Source organism: Pelophylax lessonae (assembly GCF_965119305.1).
Source record: "Pelophylax lessonae genome assembly, chromosome: 3".
Classification (NCBI taxonomy): domain Eukaryota; kingdom Metazoa; phylum Chordata; class Amphibia; order Anura; family Ranidae; genus Pelophylax; species Pelophylax lessonae.
In genome coordinates, this window is record NC_138770.1 from 457,857,533 (window position 1) to 457,873,838 (window position 16,306).

A 16,306-nucleotide genomic window follows, 5' to 3' on the forward strand; every position below is an offset into this window, starting at 1 on the left:
TTTAAGTGCCGGTTCACATTGGTGCGATGCGGGAACCCTGCAAATCCACTGCGAGTTCCCACATCGCATCCGACTTGCAGGAAATTCACACTGCCATATGCAAACTTCTGGGAGTGTCAATGCAAAGTTAATGACACCTCCAGATTATTTCGCATCTCGCAGTGCAAACTGTCAATTTGGACAGAAATCAGATCGCATAAGTGTGAACACCCATGTTATCAGATTCTGGTGCGGACCAAAAAAAAGGCTCCTGCACGACTTTGGTCCAAATGCGATGCGAATTGCCATACAGTCTGTATGGCTGAATTTGCATCGCACAGACAATAGTGTGAACCGACACTAAATACATAAAGTGAAAAAAAAAAAAAGTGCCACAAAAGAAGAATATTGTTTCTTCTCCAACACCAGAATCACACCGCACTCACCTGAAAAATGTAACCCCCCCCCCCCCCCCTCAAATTAGGGTCAAAAATCGCCCAGGTAAAAGTCTCCTGGTGTATCCACTGTCTGCTCATTCCAGGATAATGTACCTCCTCTGTGTGAATACCGATGCTCCTGCACCTTTAGGGCTTTCTGTAACAAACTCCCTCTCCAGGGATGAAGATAAAAGGACCTCTCATAGTGTAGTATGTCAATTAATGTAGATTTAATAAAACATTTAAAATGCATTTCCATTTTCCACATTAAAAAAGCAAGCACCTCAGTAAATCGGGGAAATATGGAAACCGAAATTGCTGCTGATACCGTGCACTTCACCTGCGCCTCGAAAGCCAGAAGTAACGTGTCTCAGAAGCTCCGCCCTACGCATTGACGTCAGACGCAAAGAAAGGAGACACGATCCGTGAATAGGGGAGAGAAGCCTGTACCTGATCAGACTCTCCCTCATTCACAGGTGTTCACAGTGTAATCTGTAAATCGCACCGATTGACCAGAGGGGGAGCGGGTCCGGCGTCCACGATGTCCGCCGGGCACCCGCGATCGGTCCCCATGGAGAAAGAACGGCAGTCTGCCGATGAAAACACGACAGACAGCTGTTTTGTCAGTGATGAATACAGGGATCCTGTTTTCCTCCTATTTAGGAACACAGGTCTCTGTGTTCATCCAGTGAGCCCCCCCCACAAAGTTAGAAAGCATCCCCAAGGCACACATTTAACCCTTTAATTGCCCCTGGTGATGACCCTTTCTCTGCCAGTGTCAGTACAGTAACGGTGCATATTTTTAGCACTGATTACTGTAGTAATGTCACTGGTCCCCCCAAAAGTGTCAGGTGTGCGATTTGTCTGCCGCAATGTCCGAGTACCGCTAAAAATCGCTGATCGCCGACATTAATTGTTGAAAAAAAAAAAATGAAACTGACATAAATCTTTCTCCTAGTTGTAGACGTGATAACTTTTGCACAAACCAATCAATATACACTTATTGGGATTTTTTTTTTTTACCAGAAATATGTAGCAGAGTACATATTGGCCTAAAATGATGAAAAAATTAGATTTTTTTCATTGGGAATGTTTTATAGCAGAAAGTAAAAAATATAATTTTTTTTTTTTTTTTTCAGAATTGTCACTTTTTTTTTCATAACACAAAAAATAAAAGTAGCAGAGGTGATCAAATACCACCAAAAAAGCTCTATTTGTGGGGAAGAAAAGGAAATCCAATTATTATTATTATTATTTTTTTTTTTCTAGGTACAGCGTCACACGACCACGCAATTTTCAGTTAAAGTACTGCAGTGCCGTATCGCAAAAAAAATGGCATGGTCATTAGGGGGATAAAACCTTCCAGTCCTTAAGTGGGTAAAGTCGCAGTGATTTAAAAAGAAGTTCCTGCACTACTTTGATGCGGCTTTCAATGCAACAGTTGTGAAATGGTCAATGCCAAAGTTGCATCAGTCACAATGTAAAGTCGCAGTGAAGATTGCATAACTTTGGAGTTGCACAAGTGGGAATGGAAGCTAAAATAACTTAGTGATGAAGAGGGAAGGAGGGGCATATCTTTGTCAGGTCGTCTTTAGCGCAAGCTGATCCCAGAGACTCGAAGCTGGTAATCCCCACCATGTCAGAAGGTCAGCAGCAGGAAAAGGAAAAGGCATCCCTGCAGTCATGTAGAGATTTTTTTAATCTAAACTACATCTTTAATTATCCACCTGTTTGTAAAAATGAAAGGAGGGAGTTATTGTTGGCTTTAGAATATTTTGTGTTTTTGATCATTTATGTGTATATATCATTCATTATGCCTAATGCAGTTCTTTTGGCTGCACATGCAAGATCTGATGCACTGGGTCCTATTTACTGAACCACTTCTGGGAGCGATAGGCAGAAAGTGGAAAATCACTTAGGGTTTGTACTGAAATAAAACTGATCATATTTTCCAATCTTATGAATACAGTTATTGAAAGGTTTAGAATGTAACCTAATTTTTGTCTCCATATGGGTTTAGTCTTCAGAATTTCCCGACCTCATGTTGTGTTCAGATTACTTGCCTGATTTGCTGAAGCAATCTTCTACTTCGCTGCAAAACTCGGAACCCTCATGCGACCCTGTGTCACTAGAAGAGCTGAGGGCCATGGACTTACCGTCATTTGAACCAGCCTTCTTGGTCCTGTGCCGTGTCCTTTTAAATGTAATTCATGAGTGTCTCAAATTGAGACTGGAACAAAGGCCTGCAGGGGAACCATCACTTCTAAGCATTAAACAGGTTGGTATTAAGTGAACATATAGTAAATAAACTTTTTAAATGTTTTATGTAGTTTAAAAACTTTTCAGGATCTGTAGATTGTGCCAAGAATCCCACCGCAATTAACAGAAATTTACAGACCATCAAAGTGTTTATGTGTTTGATGTTTGCACCTTCCTTAGTTTTGTGTAGAAATACAGATTTAGCCTGGATTCACACTGGTTTGTGGGAAAACAGCACATGTGATTCGTACAAGAATCGCACCGCCTTCCTGTGTACATCACATACGATGTCTGTGCGGTGCGATTACATTTTGTATGTTTGTTGACACCCGCAGCAGATCACATGGTCACCATGCAATGTGGTTAAACAGAGTACCATGTGCGTTTCCCACAAAGCATTAGTGTGAACCAGAGCTCAAGGTAATATTAATATAAGATAAATATTATGTTAGTTTGTTAGGGACACATGTAAGTATAGATTTCAAAAATGTACTTGAAAAGTATAATTTATACATATAGTTTCAGGCTCTCACAGTAACCTATTTATGTTGCTTCCTATATTGCTCCTTAGTCCTCACACATGGGCAGTAGCTGGTGCTGTACTGAAAGCAAAATGGCAGCGAGAACACGTACATGCACAGTAGTGCCAGTACAGATGTTCCCCTACTGTGCATGTTCGAGATCTTGCCGCCATATGGCCACCATATTTCTGACATCACAGTGTGACCATGGTATATAGTCAGTGGTGGGATTCAAACATTTTAGTAACCAGTTCCGACTTTCCCAGCAGAATGACCAGCGTGCCCCCTTTTAATGCAGAATGACCAGCGTGCCCCCTTTCAATGCACAGTGACCAGCGTGCCCCTCTTTCAATGCACAGTGACCAGCGTGCCCCCCTTTCAATGCAGCGAGACCAGCGTGCCCCCTTTCAATGCACAGTGACCACAGCATCGCCCCAATAATTGTAGAGTGCGACAGCATTGCCCGCAATCATTACAGAGTGCCCACAGCATTGCCCCCAATGATTGCAGAGTGCCCACAGCATTGCCCCCAATGATTGCAGAGTGCCCACAGCATTGCCCCCGATGATTGCAGAGTGCCCACAGCATTGCCCCCGATGATTGCAGAGTGCCCACAGCATTGCCCCCGATGATTGCAGAGTGCCCACAGCATTGCCCCCGATGATTGCAGAGTGCCCACAGCATGCCCCTGATGATTGCAGAGTGCCCACAGCATGCCCCTGATGATTGCAGAGTGCCCACAGCATGCCCCCGATGATTGCAGAGTGCCCACAGCATGCCCCCAATGATTGCAGAATACCCACAGCATGCCCACAATAATTGCAGAGTACCACAGCAATGCCCACAATGATTGCAGAGCGCCACCGCATTGCCCCCAATGATTGCAGAGTGCCACCGCATTGCCCCCAATAATTGCAGAGCGCCACCGCATTGCCCCCAATAATTGCAGAGCGCCACAGCATTGCCCCCAATAATTGCAGAGCGCCACAGCATTGCCCCCAATGATTGCAGAGTGCCAGCGATTCCCCCCGCGAGACCCATGCACTTACCTCACGGATGGCTTCTCTTCAGTCCCCGGCTCCCCGTGTCTCCGAGTCCGGGTTTGCCTTTCGGCCAATCAGGAAGCGCGAGGACCCGCTCCCTGATTGGCCAGGAGGAGGATCCGTGTGACAATAGTGAATTTTCATTCGCTATTGTCACAGAATGGGCGGGTCGGGGCGCACTTCTCTGCTCCCCAGCCGTCACGTCTCGTCTCATTCAATTGTACTGCGCGTCCATAGATGCGCAGAGGGATCAGCCGGTTCTGCGAACTTGCAGAAAGTTAGTAACCGGTTCTATGGAACCGGTGCGAACCGGCTGAATCTCACCACTGTATATAGTGCATTTGCAGTAGTGTGATATTTCTAGGGTCGCTACTGCACACAAGACAACACTTTATATTGTAGTGCTTAAAGCGGTAGTATACTCCGCTTTTTAACTTTTACCTACAAGTAAGCCTATAATAAGGCTTACCTGTAGGCAAAATTAATATCTCCTAAACTTGCACGGTTTAGGAGATATTCACCCTGCATGCAGCCGCTAACACCAGCGGCGCATGCGCCCTGAAGGTCCGGCGTATCTTGCCTGACCTTCAGAGCTCCTTGCCGGAAAGTGAACTCCCGCACGTATGTGCTGAAATGACATCATTGCAGCTACGGCCACTCACAGCGCCGGAGATGCCGAACCCGGAAGAGACGCCGAGGGAACATGTCAGCTGCCTCAGCGGTGTCCGGGCAACCGTGTCGGGGCTTGGTTCTAAGGTAAGTATTTCATAATGTGCTAGTATGCGATGCAATAACTGACCCCAATCCCCATTCCAAACTTCTATGCTCCCCTGGCCTGCTCTCGCTATAATGCCTGCACCCATTCTGTTACCAACGCTACTCATACCCACCACACTTCCACCTATCTCCTCCCCCCACACACACAAACAGGTTTCTTAGTCTTAAGTGTTATAAACAAGGGAATTTAATCTGACTGGATAACAGTTTTATATGTGATGGCTTTAGAGTTGAAATACTGTGTCCATATTATGCTGAATAATAATGCAAAATTGTGTTTCTGAAAATAGTTAGTAAGAGAGTGCAAAGAAGTGCTGAAAGGGGGACTGCTAATGAAGCAATACTACCAGTTCATGTTGAGAGAAGTGCTGGATGACTTTCAAAAGCCAGATTGTAACATTGATGCTTTTGAGGAAGATCTGCATAAAATGTTAATGGTAAGTGTTTTTGCGCAGTTTATTTTATGTGTTTTTAAAATTGAAACGAACCAGTCACTTTTGAGACTGTGACAGTGTTGTCGGTTTTCCTTTTTTTAATTTCATCCACCCACTTAATGAGTAGAAATGAAAAGCACTGAGGCCAACACCCCTGGTAGTTATCAGTGATACTCCTAAATGCAGAGCTTAGTACTCTTTGGCAGCCATAACGATTTGTCATAGAACAGTTTATGTTTCATTATTTATAATGAAACATAACCTATCTGCAGAAATGTTAGGCAATGCTGGCACATAAGATAAACCAATAATCTTCCTAGGAACAGAAAGTGCGGTAGATATTTGATTATTGTTGAATGTGTTTTAGAGGTCACACTTCCACACAATTTGGTCACAGGGAGATATTTCATCCATATCCATTGAGCTGCATTTTTTCTACTCACCACTGCAAATATATATGAACAGAAAACAATCATTGTCTATGTGCCCTGTTATCACCATACATGTGTGGTGGTGTGTAGAAAAATGCAGCTTGATGGACATGGTGTTAACCTGCCCTCAGTCTTGCAGATTTTACACTGTTATCTTGGACTCTTAAACAATTTCACTGTATTTTGTCTCCCACTGCTGAAGCTTGTGTCACGATTTCATTTCAGATAATCTTGTTTAGCTTGTTCGACAGCAACCCTGATATAACATGCATTAGCTTTGCACATTAGAACATGATGAAATGAATTGGACGCCTAAAAATCATTTTGGCTTAATTCATAAAGTAAAGCAAAGTGCAGATACCCAAAGCTGCCAGATTAAAATGTAGCGTTCATTCATTTTTAAAAAGTAAATCCAGCCAAAGCTTTGTTTTCTTTCTCTGCATTTTGGAAGGTGTGGGGAAGACTCGGAACTTCTGTTGGGGGTTTAATGCCATCCTGGAGACCGTTAGGGAGATTTCTCATTGCTTATTGTTACGGCACCTGTTTTTTTTTTTTTTTCCAGACAAGCTATGAAGGGAGATCTCCAACAGAAACACAGACCGAAAAAGTTAAAGTTGACAGGGGGTTTAAACTTTCCAATTTTAGTTCTGTCAGTAATTCTATTCCCTCATTTCCTGACCAGTAAAACCATTGTCACTGTAAAAGCAAGTGAGGAGAAATCCCTGGATAGCAGTAAAAACCCAACAAACTTTCTATGCTCTATACAAAGCAAAATTTATTCTGAACATACACTTAAGTGTTCACTTGAACGAGGACATTGTATTACCGTTTCGGTGTCCTAAGCGCAAACATCCTAAGTATTATTGCATTGCAAACTCTGGCTGTTCGGGCCCTCAAGATGTACTTGGCAACTACTGAGTCTTTTTGTGAGTCAGGTTCGCTCTCTGTACTCACGGATGGCCCTGGAACAGGGCTGCCTGTTTCTGCTGCGACTGTTTTCAGATGATCAGACAGACGGTGGTGCAGGCTTATTCATTTGAGAGTCAGGTCCTACCTTTCCTTATTTTGGGCATTGTACTCAGGTGCCTAGTGCTTCCTGGGCTTTTTTCCATACGGGCATCTGTGCTTCAGGTTGCAAGACGGCTACCTGGTTGTCTGTTCACACCTTTATCAATTTTATAAGGTGGATGTGCTGGCATCAGCAGATGCCTCTTGTAGACGCAAATTTTTTTGCTGACTGCTGTCTGGAGGGCTTTTGGCCTTCCCTGAGGGTGTTTACTGTTTTTTTCAGCTGGGCCTCATCTTTGTTCTGCTGAGTCCTATGTTGCCTGGTTGGCTATGTTTAGCCTTGGGAACTTTTTCTTTTCTGCTCTTCCCACCCCTCATTTTATGGCACTGCTTTGGGACATCCCTACTGATATGGTTTAGAGAGAACTGCGTCCGTCAATGAACGATAGAGAAAACTGGATTTTTGAATTACCGTAAAATCCTTTTTCTCTTAAGTTCATTGACAGAAGCAGTACCCACCCTTCTATTTTGAGTTGGGTTACTTTCTGACACTGCTTTGATACAAAACTGACATCCTATGCAGGAAGCGAGAGGGTGTACCCTCCGGGACTGCCCATAGGCGTAGCCAGAACTTTTTTCTGCCTAGTGTCCTACTCCTGAAGGGGGTAGTATAACCCTACTGATATGGATCAGAGAGAACTGCGTCTGTCAATGAACTTAAGAGAAAAGGATTTTACGGTAAGTCAAAAATCCAGTTTTCTCTGATGTTCATTGACGGACACAGCACCCACCCCTCTGAGGAGTTATTATTCTCCTGACACTGCTTGTTACAAAACAGAGCACCTATAGCAGAGAGAGGGAGTATACCCCCTGGGACTGCCCATGGGTATTGCCAGAATTTTTTTCTGCCTAGTGTCCTACTCCTGTATGAGGCAGCATAACCCAATGGTTATGAATATTAGGAGCTGTGTCTGTCAATGAACATCAGAGAAATGGATTTTACGTTAAGGCAAAAATCCTATCTGTCCTAGCAAAGAGTTAAAGAACTAGAATGCAGCCTCCTGCATTATGTGTTGATGAGGATAGCTCAGGGGGTTCCCAATCTGCGTGGGGCCAAACACAGATTGCCCTGCTATGATGGCCATCTCCTCAGAAACATCTAAAAAGTAAGAAATTATTTTATTTTTTTTTAGGTATTCTGTGTGAACATGAACATTTAACAAACATAAAATGTAATGGGGTTTTTTTGCAAATATGACTGCAAACATGGAAGTACACTTTTAAGGCTGTAATTTGAGCTGTTTGTATTGTCTTGTACATTGTATTGTGAATTTTACTAAGGCTACGTTCACATGTAGGCGTTTTGGGGGCGTTTTTCTGCTCTAGTATCAGCTCTCAAAACGCCCAACAAGACCAATCCTATTCATTTCAATGGCCCCTGTTCACATCTGAGCGTTTTGACGCCGTGAGCAAAATGCCCAACACTCAAAGTACATGAGCTTCTTTTTGGGCAGATTACAGGCGTTTTCCATTGGTCTCTAGTCAATCTAAAAATGCCTGCACAAAAAACGCCTGAAAAAACGCCCATAAAAATGCCTGTAATAGCAACGCCAAGATGTGAACGTAGCCTAAACGTGTATGCAATGTTTGTTTTTGTTGAAAAGCATGTGAAGATACAGTATAGATTACTAGGTAATTACTATTGATAGGTCAGTAAGGTATTTTAGTGATTGTTTGTTTTACATTAAATTTTTGTACCTGCACATTTTTACTAAACCGTTATGTCCTTTTTCAATTAGGTGTACTTTGACTACATGCGTAGTTGGATCCAGATGTTGCAGCAGTTACCTCAAGCTTCCCATAGCCTGAAAAACCTTCTAGAAGAAGAATGGAATTTCACCAAAGAAATTACTCCTTACATAAGAGGGGGAGAAGCTCAGGCTGGAAAACTTTTCTGGTATTACCATGTTTTATGTAGCATTTTTTTTAAACTGACCTCCCTAGCATGCAGATGTGGTTCTGTATTTTCTTTGTTTATTAGGAACAGGAGAAGAATAAACATTTTATCGTTTCCATGTAAATGTGAAATATTGTATCTGAATATATTGGACTTTCATACATAGCCAGCAGGTGAAGCTTTCGACTTAATTTCAAATTTTTTTAGTTTCTACTTGTCACCTGTGATAATAAAGCCTAGTGTTTGCAGAGCACAGTAGCTTAACCACATGCCAACCAGCCTCCGTAGTTTTACTGCGGCAAGTCTGCTCTATTACGTGAAACAACATACCTGTATGTCGCTTAGTGTAATAGACAGTGGGGGCTTGCGTGCACACGTGCCGATTTGCCAGAGGGGGAGCCAATCGGCGGGTCCGGCGGATGCGATGTCTGCCGGCCACCCACGATTGCTCCCCATGGAGACAGAACAGCGGTCTGCTTGTGTAAACAAGGCTGACCACCGTTCTGACAGAGATGAACACACGAATCCCATGTTCCTACTATTTAGGAACACAGGTCTCTATGTTCATCTATTGAGTACATCCCCCACACAGTTGGAAAGCACTCCCTAGGAGCACACTTAACACTTGATCGCCCCTGGCTTTAACCCCTTCCCTGCCAGTGTCGTTAGTACATTAACAGTGCATAGCACTGATTACTGTAGTAATGTCACTGGTCCCCTCAAAAGTGTCAGGTGTCCAATCTGTCCGCCGCAATGTAGTAGTCCCGCTAAAAATCGTTGATCGCCGCCTATAGTAGTAAATTAAAATAAAAATTCCACAAATCTATCCCCTAGTTTGTAGACGTGAATACTTTTGTGCAAACCAATCAATATACACTTATTGGGATTTTTTTTTTACCAAAAATATGTGGCGGAATACATATTGTCCTAAATTGATGAAAAACATTTGATTTTTAAATTTTTTTTTAATTGGATATGTTTTATTGCAGAAAGTTAAAAAAAAAAATATATATATATATATATATATATAATATTTTTTTTTTCTTCAGAAGTGTCGCTCTCCTTTTTAATAGCACAAAAAATAAAAACTACAACGGTGATCGTTTGTGAACTCTTAGGCTATAGCTACCTTTTTATATGAATTGAATTTTAAATGTAAAAATAAAATTTTTCTCAACAGACCACACGCTACATTTGCACTACCATTATTTAACTGAACAAGCGGTTTAAGATGGTAATAAACTCAAAAACAAAAATGTATTCTATTGCAGCTTACCAACCTTTAGATGTGGTGGCTGCATTCGTTTTCTTTTTTTAGGCTTTTTTTCTTTATTTTACCTAGTGATCCAGCCATTAACACACTTCCTGTTTAGGGTGTCTGCATTCTGGGTAATAAAGCACATCATAGACCAGGGATTCCCAAACTACGACCCTGCAGTTGTTGTAGAACTACATATCCCACGAGGCATTGTAAAACTCTGACATTCACATACATGACTAGACATGATGGGACTTGTAGTTCCTGAACAACTGTAGGGGCGTAGTTTGGGAATCCCTGTCATAGACAAACAAAAGATTTCCCATCACACTTACCAGCCAGTCTGCAAAACAACCAAATTGACTCGAAGTGCTGGTTCACACATTTGCGATGCACAGACATCGCATCTGATTTGCAGAGCAGTGCTTAAGTGTAGTGTGGTTATTTTGAGGAGCCCTCTGCGGAGAAACATGCATTCAAAGAACTTAGAGCATCTTCTAAATAGAGCATCTTAATTAATATTTTAATAATTCCATACAGCATTTGCAGATTTAAAAGGTTTTTTTTTATAGTTAAGATATGATAATCTTGCATGAGCAGACTGTAATTTAAACATTTCTGTTCTAGCGATATTGCAGGAATGCTGCTGAAATCAACTGGGAAGTTTCTGGACTCTGGCCTACAGGACAGCTGTGACGAATTCTGGGCCAGCACAGACGATAGCAGCGTCTCTGATGAAATAAGGTAATCCTGGCCTGAAGAGTGTTCCTTATGTAACACATTACGTTATTGCCCTAATAAGGCAGCAAAGCATTTGTTTCTATGGTAATGACAGCCTTTGCTTTTGTTTGTATGAATGTGGATATTTTTCAAAGGATTTAATTCATTTGTTTGTTGACCTGCTTATTTGTATTCTGCAGTTTTAGGGATACTTACCAACACATTTTATTTTGGAGTGTTTAGAAAGAACACTGAAGATTTGATTATTATTATATGTAGGTTTTTCTCACATGGGTGTGCTCCTCTGGTAAAAAGGTCCTGTGGTTTAAAAACCCAAAGCTGAACAGGGAAAGTAAGCTCCAGAGAAAGAAAAATGCTCCCCTCTCTACAAGGGTTTAAATGCTTGTTTAGGTCTAAAGGGGGGGGGGCAAAAATCCTTTTCAGTTACCCTATCCCCTGCTCCTGCATTTTCCCTCTAGGTTGTAAGACTGTTGTCTGCAACCTCTTTTCACCTGTTCTCTGGTGGTCGTGGGGCCTCTAATGTCATCAGTACAATGCAGACCAATAGCCCTGCATTGTGAGGATGCCAAGAAACAGTCCACTGCCAGATCTTTGGGGAGTACAAGCACCAGCTGCCAGGGTAGTGGAGGGTCAGGTAAGTAAAACTGCCTTTTGCAGTGCCCTAGACCTAAACAAGCATTTAACCCTTGAAGGAAGGATCTTTCCTTTCCCTGGAGAAAGGCTTTAAACCAAGTATGTTTACTGATGTTTCTGCACAGTCAGAATGACCTTTTAGGTCGAGTCATATTTACACCTCATGCACACTGGACATTTACCCAGCTCTTCTGAGCGCATTTTCTCCTAGTGGGAGAAAAGCAGTATTTTGCAAACGCGTTTAGGCTTGTTGATGTTCATTTATTCCATTGGTCAGAAAATGAATTTATTCTGGCCATTAAAATGAATGAACACGCAATCGCTAAATGCACCTAGTGTTTAGGCGCGTCTGCCGAGGTTTTTTTTTTTTTTTTTGTCTGCCAAAATGCTTCTCTCCTGAACACACAGTTAATGAGATTTTTTTTTTTTTTTTTCCAGCCTCTAAACTCTCTTCTTCTAATGCCTGTAGATGCCTATTTGTGCATGGACACATAGGCTAACATTGAGGTGTGTTTAGAAGTGGCGTTTTTGACACCCAGTGTGCGTGAGGTCTTAAAATGTGTAAAAGCAGATGAACTCAAAAGTAAATCTTTTAAAATACCTGTAGAAGGGTGGCAAAAGTTAGATGTGTTTTTTAATATGAATCTAATGGCTCCCTATATAGAACTGATGCCAATTTTCTCTTTGACACTTAATAGTTTTAAAGTTGCTTAGTTACATACATACATACATACATACATACATACATACATACATACATTTTATAGGGGGAAGAACTGCTAATACACTATATAACAATTGGAACAATCTTTTTTGTCAACCTTTTACTTAGACGTGCTTGATTTTATCCCATCATGCACTAAACGACACCTCCAATGGAAAACTTTTTAAGAACCAAAGAACAAGAAAGAGCCAATCTGGTCCATCAACATCTACCCAACTTTGGGGGTAGAGGGGAAGGAGGGTGTTGGCTAGGATTTGAAGGTGCCCATAAAGAAAGCAGTCCTAGAAAGCAGAGAGGGGCTCCGGGCAGCAGGAAAATTTAACCTTGGATGGAGAGAGTTATTGGTGTTGCGGGGGGGCGGCAATTACAGGAACTGATCCCCTGTGTGTGTCTCTGCAGCAACTAAAAGCTGGAGGGAGGGAGAAGAGGAGATGCCAGCTTTCCACTTCTGCAGGTAGATGCACTCAGTGGATAGGATTCTGTAATTGCCCCCCTGCCACACTGATTACCCCCTCTCCTACCCATATCTGGTCCCCCTGCTGCCCAGTACAGGGGGACAGTGCTACCCCCTTACCGGCAGCCCTGTCTGTAGTTAACAGTGGTTAACAGGGAAGGGCTAGTAACACTGCTTGAAATTTCAGTGCAGCAGAGGGTACAGGACTTCTGGGGCTCACTGACTTTCTAGCAGGAGCAAAAAGTATTTTTCTGTACATGTAGCTAGAGACAAAATGTGGGGAAATGCAGATATGTGCTGCCATACATATTTTGCACTTTTAAAACAAAAATTTTAATTAGCATATATATACATTTTGCCCTTTCGGTTCCCTTCCCTCTTTAAAGCAAATTAAAAATGTAAATCTTTTTAATACATACTTTATTTTAGACCCAATAATGGTATCACTGGGTCTCAGTGCTAGAAGGGACCAGCTGCCTGAAAACATCACAGCACCCTATTTCAGTACTTTTCTCAAAAGCTCTCAACCCTGATGCAAGCAACAAGCTGGCTCTTTGAATGAGTTTTGCAAATATCAAAATGCCTTCATAAATGAATCTCAGTCTGGATAAGTGGGCTTTCCTTGGTTGACTGCAGTTGCATGAAGACTGCCCTAGGTAACACCAACATGTGATGCGGAGTATGTGACTCAATGACTGAAAGGGGTGTATAAGTTACTGTAAGGCTTATGGAGGAAAGGACTAAATGGTGCTGAGGAGGACACTATCTGATTGCTGCAACTACACTTAGAAAACCTCACAATATGCAGTGAAATTAAACTGGGCCTGTTCAGTACAGGGGAGGAGTCTGTACAACTATGAAAGACGCAGGCCCCTTTTTCACACAGGAGATCTGATCAGGTCCATCTGTCAATTTTTCAGGTGGACCTGATCCAATGGTCCATTCACCCCTATGCACAGGCAGGTATAATTTGATTTGTATCTGTTTACACCCACCTACCTTTTAGGTCTGATCCAGCCAAACAAAAAAGGAAAGGGATTCCTCCCCTTCGGATAGGTGGATCAGAGGGTAGCCATCATTGTCCATTTACACCCAGCAGCCCATAGAGCATAGCAGGCAGATGACAGGTCCGTGAATGCCCAGTTTCTGTTGAGCGAACTCTGATTTGCCATCTGTCTGTAAGCACATCCCCTGCTGATTAGAACAGTCTGCCCCATGTGAAAGGGGCCTAAAGGAAGTACAGGAGATGAGTTTTAATGCAAGAGCTCTAATTTTTTGGCGTTACTTCCACAGGAGATCAGTTATAGAAACCAGCAGAGCATTGAAGGAACTTTTCCATGAAGCTAGAGAAAGAGCATCGAAAGCACTTGGTTTTGCGAAGATGTTAAGAAAGGTATTTGAATTTCAAATGTTGTGGTTTTTTTTTTTTTTTGTGCTGTTACTACTTATACCGAATTGTGCTCAACGGGAACTACAAATGGTGCCAGTATCATTTCAATTTCTAGACAACCTATAAGATAAACACCATATCTAGATCTTAATTACATCATGAGCCCTATTTTTATATTGTTAAGTAATTACAGAATTGGGGATCCTATGGGCTAATACCTGCCTTCGTTCCTCTAGTTGAGCAGAAGAAAAAAGTGGCTTTCTTGCTTTGAGTTTAGGAATATATCAACAATGAGCACTTTCAACATCAGAAGAATTTATCGCAACAAGGGTGGTCTTAAATAGACTGAGGGTTTCATTTGTGCATTTGAATTGGGGGCGGAATTGGTTTGTATATTGCCACCCTTTTAAAGGATAAGTTCACCTTTGGGAACATGGTACAATACGTGTTCTACACGTTTTTAAGGTGGAACAGGTAACCGGTTCCACTCTCTCTGTATGTGGAGAAGTTCCCTGTAAAATCTGTCACTTTTTGAAAAAAGTGCGGCTGTGAAGGTTTTCACCCACACAACCACATCATTAATTCACTAATTTTTTTGAATCGGCTAACTACAAGTACCGACCTTCTTTGCGGATGTCGGCTTGTAGTTTTCAATAAGCTACCACGGCACTGTTAAGCGCTCTGGTAGTTCATTGAGTCTTCCTGTCAGTGTGATGTGATGTGTTCAATGTATGGGCAGACATCTTACACTCAGTCTGCAGGAGTCCTGCATGGTACCCCCGATCTGCTGATTGTGGGTGCAATGATTCCCAGGCTCCTTCAAAAAATATTATAAATGCACATTTTTTTTTTTTTACCTGCAAAAAAAAAAAAAATGTGCATGTGTTTATTTTTTTTAAAGGTTAACTTAACGTAAGTAAGTTGGTTGCCTACATTAAGTAACTAGGATCCATTTTATATGCGTGTACAAAGGGTAAGGTTCTTTAAAGGAATAGAAACATTTTTTCTAACTAGAAAAGGTAATATTCACTAAGGTTAGTAAAAAAAAAAAAAAAAATGGTGTCCACCTAAATTTTCTAATCATGCCCTATCCTGTTTATTTTCCTTGCACATGATTGGGTATTCAAAGTAAACACAGATTTGCCTTAGTTATTGTGATTCACTTTTCAAAGTGAATATTTGCTTTGCTAAGTGATCACTTTCTACTCCTTTATATTTCAATCTGTTTATTTCTGCTCCATGCACACTGGGCTTAAAAAAAAAAAGACAGTTCTCCTGGTAGAAAAAACACTCATATAGAGCATTTTTTGTACAGAGTTTAAACCAGTATAGGAGAGTTTTTTTTTTTTTTTTTTTGGCAGTAAACTCCAATCAGAAACGCAAACCAGAAGGGTCTTTCTCCTGCCTCAAAACGTTGAGCTCAAAATATACCTGTAATCATGCATGGACACATAGGATAACATTGAGCTTCTTCTACAGGCAGAGCAGAAAAATCCTGTTGTAGCAGCGATTTTTAAACCACTGTGCATGGAACCTAAAGTTTTAAATTTTCTAGCAGTACAAAAGAGAAATATTGCACCATATCAGAGGCATCCAACAATAAGAAAAATATATCTTCCACATAAGAGAACAAAAGTGGCCATTACAAATACAAAATAAGTAGGCTTTATAATAATCCTAAAACCCTGATCTGTGATCAGCTGTGTCCAAAGGTCAATAGAACTGGAAGACCGCGCTGTAGCCATCATTCGGCTATAGTGTGTTCGGCAAGTGGTTAAAATCATCCCCAATACAGCAGTACTCTAAAAGGTTTGAAGAGTGCTCCAAATTAAAAGTCATACACTAACCAGATTTTTAACTCCTTTCTTGCAGTTCTGCATTAACTGTATTTAGCGTAGGTTTCAGAATTTGATTATTTAGACATTAATCCATCTAAATTGGTTGTTTTGCCTAATATTCTACAATTTTATAGTTTGCTGGTTTTGTATTGATTCATCCTTTCTAAATGCTATTCCTTTTCAGGACTTGGAGATTTCTGCAGAGTTTACTTTTTCTGCACCTGTACGAGACCTGTTAACATACCTAAATGCAAAAAAGTATGCAAAGGTAATACAGTTTCACTTTGTCACTTATGTTTGTTTTATTTAGATTTGGTTCTTATTTCTAGCAGTAGCATGTATTATATAGAAAATGTAGGCAACCAAATGCCCGACAAAAATACCTTAGAGTTCTTAGCAGTTTGATTTTTAGATGAGCACAG

At 41.4% G+C, this 16,306-nt stretch overlaps 1 protein-coding gene across 5 annotated transcripts in view; it reads left to right on the forward strand.

The window, feature by feature from the left end:
• The window catches only part of MAP3K4 (mitogen-activated protein kinase kinase kinase 4), a 207,036-nt gene that overhangs the window by 100,494 nt on the left and 90,236 nt on the right, over positions 1–16,306 (forward strand). For all 5 annotated transcript variants that reach the window (XM_082249105.1, XM_082249104.1, XM_082249108.1 and 2 more), the window contains 6 exons: positions 2,437–2,694; positions 5,307–5,453; positions 8,689–8,846; positions 10,732–10,848; positions 13,950–14,049; positions 16,069–16,152. In XM_082249105.1, the coding sequence (XP_082105231.1) occupies positions 2,437–2,694; positions 5,307–5,453; positions 8,689–8,846; positions 10,732–10,848; positions 13,950–14,049; positions 16,069–16,152 (864 nt within the window). The remainder of the gene's footprint in view (positions 1–2,436; positions 2,695–5,306; positions 5,454–8,688; positions 8,847–10,731; positions 10,849–13,949; positions 14,050–16,068; positions 16,153–16,306) is intronic.